This window comes from Lactuca saligna, chromosome 5 (genome assembly GCF_052625555.1).
Source record: "Lactuca saligna cultivar CGN05327 chromosome 5, ASM5262555v1, whole genome shotgun sequence".
Classification (NCBI taxonomy): Eukaryota; Viridiplantae; Streptophyta; class Magnoliopsida; order Asterales; family Asteraceae; genus Lactuca; species Lactuca saligna.
Genome location: NC_136421.1, coordinates 257,270,748 through 257,280,704, shown reverse-complemented (window position 1 = coordinate 257,280,704; position 9,957 = coordinate 257,270,748). Strand labels below are relative to the sequence as shown.

At 39.5% G+C, this 9,957-nt stretch overlaps 2 protein-coding genes across 3 annotated transcripts; one reads left to right on the top strand and one right to left on the bottom strand.

Moving 5' to 3' along the window:
* Nucleotides 1–248: 248 nt before the first annotated feature.
* LOC145047481 (chaperone protein dnaJ A7A, chloroplastic-like) lies at nt 249–4,206 on the top strand. Of its 2 annotated transcripts, XM_078995754.1 has the most exons (9): nt 249–449; nt 684–800; nt 930–1,048; nt 1,947–2,088; nt 2,191–2,248; nt 2,338–2,380; nt 2,532–2,580; nt 2,653–2,733; nt 3,063–4,206. In XM_078995754.1, the coding sequence occupies exons 3-9, from the start codon at nt 942–944 to the stop codon at nt 3,921–3,923; spliced, it is 1,341 nt and encodes a 446-aa protein (XP_078851880.1). In that variant the 5' UTR covers nt 249–449; nt 684–800; nt 930–941; the 3' UTR covers nt 3,924–4,206. The 2 variants fall into 2 exon arrangements, with proteins under 2 accessions (XP_078851880.1, XP_078851879.1); XM_078995753.1 differs by lacking the exon at nt 684–800 and having other exon boundaries at nt 250–449.
* A 98-nt stretch (nt 4,207–4,304) lies between these two features.
* Nucleotides 4,305–6,433, bottom strand: LOC145047482 (Aldolase-type TIM barrel family protein). The gene is made up of 6 exons (XM_078995755.1): nt 6,124–6,433; nt 5,506–5,718; nt 5,307–5,402; nt 5,065–5,210; nt 4,764–4,983; nt 4,305–4,608 (listed from the first exon to the last, which is right to left on the bottom strand). Exons 1-6 carry the CDS (start codon nt 6,358–6,360, stop codon nt 4,414–4,416), a joined length of 1,107 nt encoding a protein of 368 aa, XP_078851881.1. The 5' UTR covers nt 6,361–6,433; the 3' UTR covers nt 4,305–4,413.
* Nucleotides 6,434–9,957: the final 3,524 nt, after the last annotated feature.

Below are 9,957 nucleotides of genomic sequence, written 5' to 3'. Positions count from 1 at the left end.
CCAAATGTGTACTAATCGAAAAATATATTACCTTTTTTAAGTCATTATCCCTTAAACAAACTGAAAAATTAATTATTTACCTTTCCAAAAACACACAACTCCTAAAATTGATAATCTCTTAATTTTCTAAATAATTTTAAAATAAAAGCCTTAGATTTGTGGAGTACAATTTTGATGGAAGAGACGACTTGCAAAATCAATGGTTAAAAATAGCTCAAGTCCATGGGAGGCTAGTGCAATATAAAGCACAGGAACAAAAACTCTTATCTGGCAACACCACCACTCTCGGAAACCCCTACCCCTCTCTCGAAGCCTCATCTCTCTACCACCAACTGAACCCAAAGCACATTTTTCTCATCCTCCGTCCCAACCACTGCAACTCCTCCGTGCGTATCTTACAGGGAAACTCCAAATTGACTTTGCAGAGTGATCCGTAGCTTCAGTTTCAGGTTTTAACTTGAATTTCAATCAATTTACATTAATGAAAATGCCTATAAACTCTAATTCGTCACTTCTGCCATTATACTCTCTATATATAAACATGTTATTTATATGAAATTATTCTTTAGTGGATGAAGCACCCAGTGCTTGGTTGCCTAGGGTTTTTGTTAAGAGGAGGTGTGTAGAATGTGGATTTGCTGAGTAAATCACTCTCACTATACTAATTATCTTTCGATATTCAGGATCCATAAAGGACTACCCTTTTTGTTTCAATTAAATGTACATATTAGGTGTATGCTCCTCCATTCGTCAACAAGACGCCTCAGCTTTTCACTGAAACGCAATAGGAAAGTATAGACGTAAGAGTTCTTATTTCTTAGAGTTTAGCGGGTCAATTTAACCTAATTCCGTGATGGGAGCTAAGCTTTATGTTCGTTAACAAGCTCATAAATTTTTATTTCAACCTTTTCTTATTTGTGCTTTTGCAGACGATATATCTAATGGCAATCGTGCCTGGTGGGAGTACATGGGTGGCTAGGTGGGGAGTTCAACCTCAATTAATGTCCAGAGCCTCTTCAACAAGCAAGTCTTTTTTGCATTTGCCTCAGTGAGTGTCTTTATCACCTTATTAAGATTATGTGTTTTATCCAATGAATCCTTTTGAATTGGCAAATCTTATGTTTGTTGCTGCATTACTACAAATGTTACTCTAGTTATACATGAAATCAAGGAATTTGCAGTTTTTCTTGTTTAAAATCATGTCCAATTGGGCCTATGTTTTTCAATAATAGTTGCTGTACAGTACTGTAGGTGTCTCCACATGTCTTCAAGAAATCTTAAAAAGTATTCAAGTTTTGACCTTCATGCTTCTTTACATTTGCAAGCTAGCAAAATTTAAATAGCATGTGGGTGGATCTATATCTTAAGATGGATGGGGAGACAAAAGACAGTTGATTTAGTACAGATTTTGGATAATCTTCCATGCTATTAGAAATACTTTGAAGATATCATAACATTCTGTATTAGGGTTGGGGATACTGTTGCAAGGTTTATCTTTAATGATATGTCTAGCTATGTTCACTTGGCTAATTGGGTAGTTAGCCATTCATTCCTTGCTAGAGGTTTCATTTGTTGACATATGTTAGAGTAGGATAAGATTTATGGTTCAATATTTTGCACTGATATGAAATGCTTCTGTGTGGTAATTGGTATATAAATTATATTTATATGTCATGAGAGTATGATATGGCGATAAAACTTGAATGTAGGTTCTTTCATGGTCATAGAAATAATTTGTATGTTGTAGAAGTATATGCAAAACTTCACACATAGGAAATAGGGAAACTGGTCAAATTGAAGGAGGTGAAGGGGGGAGTTTGTAAATTACCAACTACAAGAATCAAATAAAGTAAACAATATTTTAAGATTTAAAAGTCCTCCCAACATCATGTTTGTTTTCAACTTTGGTTTAAACATATGATAATAAATATCCATTTGCTTTTCAGTTTCTCAATTAATACAAGAGAGTTGGCATCACCATGTTCTGCCTTCTGTTCACAAGGTTCTTTGCATGCACTATACAATATGCAGTCATTTGGTAAATCTCACCACAGAAGAGGTGGTCGCTTCATTGTTAGAGCTGAAAGTGTAAAGTTTAATCTCAGATCATCTTTCTTTTAATATTTTATGTTCTTCCCCTTTTGTTTATTGATTATATTTGTGTATATATAATATATCTTGTACACATAGGATTTTTATTCAGTGCTTGGCGTGTCAAAGAATGCTAGCAAAGCAGAAATAAAAAGCGGTTAGTAAAATTATAAGTTCTTTTTTTTTTTTTTTAATCCCATAATTAAATTCTCGTTTATATCATTGACTCTATAAATTCATTTTTAGCATATCGGAAGCTTGCAAGGAGTTATCATCCTGATGTAAACAAGTAAAGTTCAACTCCAGCTTCCACCTTTACAAGATCTCCTATAATATTTCTTACAATTAACATTAATATATATATATATATATATATATATATATATATATATATATATATATATATTTTTTATAAACTCATCTTGTGTGTATCTTCCCAGAGAACCAGGAGCCGAACAAAAATTCAAGGACATTAGCAATGCTTATGAAGTAACCTCCTTAACCTCATATTTTACCCATATTTTTTTTCAAGAATTTTTATGAAAAAAAGTTGTTTTGCAGGTTTTATCAGACGATGAAAAACGTTCCATATATGATAGATATGGGGAAGCCGGGCTTAAAGGCGCTGGTGTTGGCACCGGGGTGAGTTTCTTCTACCTAAAAAAATATTTTATCCACAAGTCCCCTTTCGTTACACAGAACAAAGCACGTTGTACTGTGTTTGACATACATCAGTACTGTCCTGTGTCATGTACTCACGACAATACAATATACCTAAAAATTACCGTCTGTCCTTTCTTGTATTGTCCTGTGGCCTCTAGTCAGGACAATACAACATACCTAAAAAATAGTCTTCCCTTTTCGGTACTGTCCTGCGTCTAACAGTCAGGACAGTACAACGTAGTGTCATTTTCAGTACTGTAAAGTAACTTTTGGGGTTTAAATTTTTTGTATTTTGAATTGGTGAACAGGATTTCAGCAACCCATTTGACCTATTCGAATCATTATTCGACGGGTTAGGCGGGATGGGCGGAATGGGCGGCATGGGTGGCGGCAGAAACTCACGCAACCGCGCCACCCAAGGCGAAGACCAAGGCTACAGCCTAGTCCTAAACTTCAAAGAAGCCATATTCGGTATCGAAAAAGAAATTGAAGTAACCCGTCTTGAATCCTGCACGACTTGCAACGGGTCGGGTGCAAAACCCGGAACCACCCCATCAAAATGCAACACATGTGGCGGTCAAGGCCAAGTCATCTCCTCCGCCCGGACCCCACTCGGTGTCTTCCAACAAGTCATGACCTGTTCCTCCTGCAACGGCTCCGGCGAAATCTCCACCCCGTGTAACACATGTAATGGTGATGGACGCGTGAGAAAATCCAAACGGATCAGCCTCAAAGTCCCCGCCGGAGTAGATTCCGGCAGCCGGTTGAGAGTCCGGTCGGAGGGGAACGCCGGAAGGAAAGGCGGGCCCGCTGGAGATCTGTTTGTAATGATTGATGTGCTTCCGGATCCGGTGTTGAAACGGGATGATACGAATATACTTTATACGTGTAAGATTACGTATATTGATGCGATATTGGGGACCACCACGAAGGTGCCGACGGTTGATGGGATGGTGGATTTGAAGATTCCGGCTGGGACTCAGCCGGGGACCACGTTGGTTATGGCGAAAAAAGGGGTCCCGGTTTTGAATAAGAGTAATATGAGGGGGGATCAGTTGGTGAGGGTACAAGTGGAAATTCCGAAAAGGTTGAGTGGGGAAGAGAGGAAGTTGATTGAAGAGTTGTCGAATCTTAAGAAGGGTAAAGTTCCCAATAGCAGTGGTATATAAATTAAATATATAATATATAGTAAGAGGAAATGGGAGAAGGTGACTGGACTGATGATGCCATGAATCATGATTTGCACATTGGTTTTATAATCGACCCATGGAAAATGGAAATAGAGGGATTTTTTGGGGTGTAAAATGTAAATCATGTGACATGAATTTATATGCATATATATGGTGGTTGTGGAGTAGACAATTAGAGAGGGGTTAATCTTATTGTTATGATTTATTTATAGCAGGATATTGGATAATGCTTAAGGGAATGTAAATTGGTGACATTTTTCGATTGTTGATTCATCGTCATAACACTATTGGTCCAAAATAACCAAAGGAAAACACCCATTCAAAATAACAACGTTTTCTTAATTTTGTCTTGAAAAAACATGACGACAAGATAGAGATGGTTATATCATATGGTAATGGAACATACATAATGAATGGATCGTATTACAACATTTATTTTATTTTTGCAAAATTTTCTCTTAGTAGATGTTTAATGTTCAAGAAGTGTGAAATGTTGTTGGATCAAAATCTGAGCAGCTTCAACAAGTCGGTTTATCACTTGAGCAGCTGGTAAAATCTCATGTATAAGTCCTACGCCTTCACCTGCATACATCACCATGCTTTCAATATCCCCTTTTGTTGTCTTGTTTGGCACTGTACCCGCAAACTGCCTAATCTCTTTCTCCTATAATATACCAAACACCACAAGTAGTCAACTAGTCAACTACTTTACTTTACTTTACTTTTTTTGACCCATAATATCAACCAACTTACATTTCCTTTTATCCATAATAGCAAATTTAGCAAAATATGTAATCAATAAGAAAAAAAGACACTTACCATGCCATGTATTGTTGTATGGCCAATAACAGGTTGATTAGCCTCATTCTCCTGACTCGGTAGATTTCTCCATTCCATGAAAAAAGGTGTTTTAAGGACACGTTGCGGGGCCCCCGGCCACCTGGCACGTCCAAATACATCTGTATACTCTGTTTCATTCATTTCAACTAGCTTCTTTTTGTATATTGGGTGAGCAAAGCTTTCTTCAGTCGCAAGAAATCTAATTAAATAAAATCACTCACTCAACTTTACTTTTCTTGTATATAAGTCTCAATGTGTTAAGTGTTATATTATTATGTACCTGGTTCCTAAACAGACACCTTGGGCTCCAAGTGCTAAAGCAGCAACATAGCCTCGTTCATCGACTATTCCACCAGCAGCAATTACCGGAATACCCCTTGAGGCAACCAGATCCACTACACGTGGCACCAATGCAATTATTGCTTCCTAAAAGTTATTCCATAACCCCGATTATTATTTTTGTTTTCTAGAGTTTTTGGTCTATCTATTAATAAATAGATTAAAAATGTAAAAGCGTTATACATGACCGATAACGTGTCCTCCTGCTTCATGTCCTTGAACAATTATAGCATCAACACCTACATCAGCAGCACGCTCGGCTTCTTCAAAGCTGCCAATCTACAAAAAAGGATTTAAAGTTACAGAAAATTTCAATCACCATATTAATTAATATACAAAGATGGTTGATGAAAGTATTTAGGGAAGAGGGTTTGACTTTGACCTGGGGAACAACTTTGACCCCGGCTTCATGGGCTTCAAGGACGATTTCTTGTGTGACTTCGCCCCAGTAAAGCTGCAAGATTGCAACTTTCTCTTCCAGAATAATCTTTAGGTTCTCTTTGTGAGGGAATGCCAAAACAATCCCGACCCCAAATGGTTTGTCTGTCAAAGTTCTTGTCTTCCTTATAAGCTCCCTCAAGTAATCTGGGCATTCCTGTTATGGAGTTTTGACGTAACTGAGTTAAATAATATTTGAGCTGAAAACGAGCTGGAGATGGAGGGAATATATGTGTTCGTATCCATAATCTATTTGACATACTAGATCTAGTGTTACAAAAGGTGCCCCAAATTATAGCTATATCATTTAGGGGACTGATAGATCAATCACAAGAACAAGGAAAAAATCCTAAAAATTAGGGCAGTTGTGGAGATTATTAGAAATCCAACAGATGCACACTGATCGATTGGAGATTCTAATTGTTGATCTTGATCCTCACTAGCTGCATAAATTACCTGGACGCGATAGATAAGCTCTACAGATAGCTAACTAAAATCTGGCTAATCGATCAATCAACATGCATCAGCTTATTCACAGACAAAGAGGGAGACGGAGAGTTACCCAATCAGGAGCTCGGAGAATACCAATGGCACCGGCATTTGCAACAGCGGCGACAAGCTCCGGACCGGAAATATCAGGTCCTAAAGGTGCCTGCACAATTCCATACTCAAAACCCAGTATTCCTCTCCAACCCATTTCTTTCTTCACTTGGATTTCAGTTTGAACTTGAATTTGTGATTTGTTTGTGTGTAGTAAGGTGAAGTAATTTGTAGGTGGGGGGAAAGAGGAAGACAACATTCATTACATGGCTGCTTACGTAATAATCTTGATTCCCATTCCAATTCCATAGCAAACAAAACCCAATTGAAACACCCCCTCCCGCCCGCCGCCAAAAGTTGTTTAGAACTGGTACAAAGGATAACAGAGTGGATACACGGAATAAAAATATATCTTTATATTAATCTATATTATCTATATATAGATAGATATCTATATGTATAAATTTTATCAAGTAAATTGCAAACTTTACGTGTATGCGATGTCTTAAAGGCTTAGAACACTAAAAACCAAGTTTAGAATGAGGTTTAAGGCATGGTGAGAGGTTCATATGAGATAAAGTTGATAGCTTTATTAGTTTGAGACCTGGAGGGGTCCAAATCTGAAGTTACAACTTCAGATCATGGTTAATACCCGAAATGGCTCACACACACACACACACACATATATATATATATATATATATATATACACACACACACACACACACACACTAAAAATAGCCCTAAACTTAAGAACCGAGAGATTTAGCTAGGGAGAAGTCAAGGTAACGACTTGTTACCTTCTATAGAGTCAGATTTACAAGCTCTTCTTTGCTCTAAGCTCCTTAAGCTCCAAACCTTCTTCACAAAATGCACCAAATTACTCTTTAAATCACAAACACTCAAGAACAAGATCTAGATTGATTAGGGTTTCTTCTGTACGTCAAGAGGTGGTAAGGGACTGGATGTAAGGACTTAAGGTCCTTTAAATAGGGTGCAAACCCTAAAAATTAGGGTTTCATCTTCCACATCCTACTCATCGAGTCTAGGTCCTCCGACTTGTCGAGTAGATCCAATAATCCATGCGGGCTAACCCGCCTCTATACGACAAGTTGGGGGCAACCAACTCGTTGAGTAAGTCCATAAACATGTACAAAATGCTTTAAAACTTATATCTGAGAGTCAGGGTGTTACAATTCTCCCCCACTTGAACTAGACTTCGTCCTCGAAGTCTGCTGTGACGAACAAGTCTAGGTAGTGCTCACGTATTTCTGCTTCCGAATCCCATGTCCACTCGAATCCCCTTCTGCGCTCCCACTATACCTTTATCAGAGGTACTTACTTGTTCCTTGGAACCTTTACCTTCCTCTTAAGAACGACTAGTGGCCTCTCCACGTAATTCAGTCGCTTGTCGACCTGAATATCATCTAATGATACTACTGCCCCCTCATCTGCTATGGACTTCCGCAACTGTGACACATGGAAAGTGATGTGGACCTGACTAAGCTCCTCCGGGAGATCCAGTTGATAAACCACCTTGACAACCCTGACAATGATCCTGAATGGCCCAATGTATCAGGGACCTAATTTCCCCCTCTTCTTGAAGCGAATCACACCCTTCCAGGGTGAGACCTTCAGGAGTACAATGTCACCCACCTGAAACTCTAGCTAAGTTCGATGCCTGTCAGCGTAACTCTTCTGCCGACTCTGAGCGGTCTACTTCCACTGTCTGATCTATTGAATCCTCTCGGTAGTCTGCAGAACTACCTCTGTCCGTCCCATCACCCTGTGACCAATCTTACCCCAATAGATTAGGGTGCGACATCTCTTTCCATACAACAACTCATATGGTGGGGCACCAATACTGGAATGAAAAATATAGTTGTAGGAGAACTCTGTAAGAGGTAGGTAGGAGTCCCAACTCCCACCGAAGTCAATAACACAGACTCTTAGCATATCCTCGAGAGTCTGTATGTTCCGCTCACTCTGGCCATCTGTCTGCGGATGATAGGCTGTGCTGAAGTGCAGCCGCATGCCCAGTTCCTCGTGGAACTTCTGCCAGGAACGGGAGGTGAACCAAACATCACGGTCTGAGACAATAGAGACCGACACCCCATGGCGAGCAACGATCTCGAGTATATACAAATCGACCAGCTTCTCGACCGATGAACTCTCCCGTATCGCTAAAAAGTGGGTGCTCTTGGTCAATCGATCCATGATGACCCAAATAGCATTGAAGCCCTTCGTCGTTCTTGGCAGCTTGGTGATGAAATCCATTGTGATCTGATCACACGTCCACATGGGAATCTCCAGGGGCTGTAGTTGGCCATACGGCCTTTGATGCTCGGCCTTGACAATTCGACAAGTTAAGCACCTCTCAACATACCATGCAATCTCCCTCTTCATGTATGGCCACCGGTAACTCAATCGTAAATCCTAGTACATCTTGGTGGCCCCCGGGTGAATAGAGAAGCGAGACTTATGATCCTACTCCAGAATAATATGTATGACCCCACCAGACATCGAAACACAGACCTGACCATATCGGGTAAATAATCCCCATCTATCCTGCACAAACCGGGTGTTCTTACTCCTGATCTTCTCAAGCTTCAAGTTTTCTTGACGCATACCCTCAACCTGAGCCTCCCTGATCAAACCCACAAGTGGAGAATCCACTGATATCCTCATACAAGCCGCTGGGGTAGAAGATCCAGCTGACTTGAGGCTCAAAGCGTCCGTAACCATGTTCGCTTTACCTGGGTGGTAAAGGATCTCACAGTCGTAGTCCTTAACTACATCCAGCCACTTGCGCTATCTCATGTGCAGGTTCGGCTGATTCATGATGTGTCTCAAACTCTTGTGGTCTGTGTATATGGTACACTGGACCTCATAGAGGTAATGTCTTAGAATCTTGAGAGTGAATACCACTACTCCCAACTCCAAATCATGAGTAGGGTATCTCGTCTCATGCGACTTCAGCTGCCGCGATGCATAGGCTATCACTGATGGGTTTTACACAAAATACCCTCCTATGTGTTCATGTAAACCCTAATGCTTGGATCTAGGCTTCTCTATTGAACATTCTATTCATACAAGACTTGCAAACCCTAGATCTAGTGTATATAATCAAAATTAACATGACAAATAAGATCTAGATGATTACCTCTTGATGAAAGCTTGAATCTTCTTGTTCTTGGAGCTTAGAGTCACAAATGTCACTCCTCTAATGGCTTACAAACACCTATAGCAAAAGAATGATCTTGGAAAGAGGATGGAGGCTACTTGAATTCAACTCTATCTCTCTTAGGGTTACGGTAGCCGATTTCTGTAGCCTAGGGGTCCTATTTATACTGGAGCTGTTAGGGTTTCAGTCAAAAACCCTAACGGAAAGCTTAGGCCATAAGCTATCCAAGGAAGCTTCTGGAATAGGGCCTTATGGCTGAAATTAGGGATGGACACATCCCAATTTCGTCCATGCCTAGTCCAAGAGGCTCCTCAGCCCAATACTCAACTATCACACATTTGACAGTTTAAGTCTCTGATATTAAATTAATGTCTTTTGAACACATAATTAATTTATTAGTTAATTCATGTCTAATATTAATTTAATTATATGATTTCTCCATTAATATATTATTCATATAACATATTAATAAATCATAATAACCTCTTTCTTAATAAATCATGCTATCATGTTGCTTCGGTGAAGGCAACCCAAAAGGACCATGCATAACCGGGTTAAGTAATTACCAAATATAGTTACGGGCTTAGACACTAATCCAACAATCACCTGTCCTGTCTGCATGAGAATCGCTCCCAGTCCTGTGATGGATGCATTACAGAACACTAAAAAATC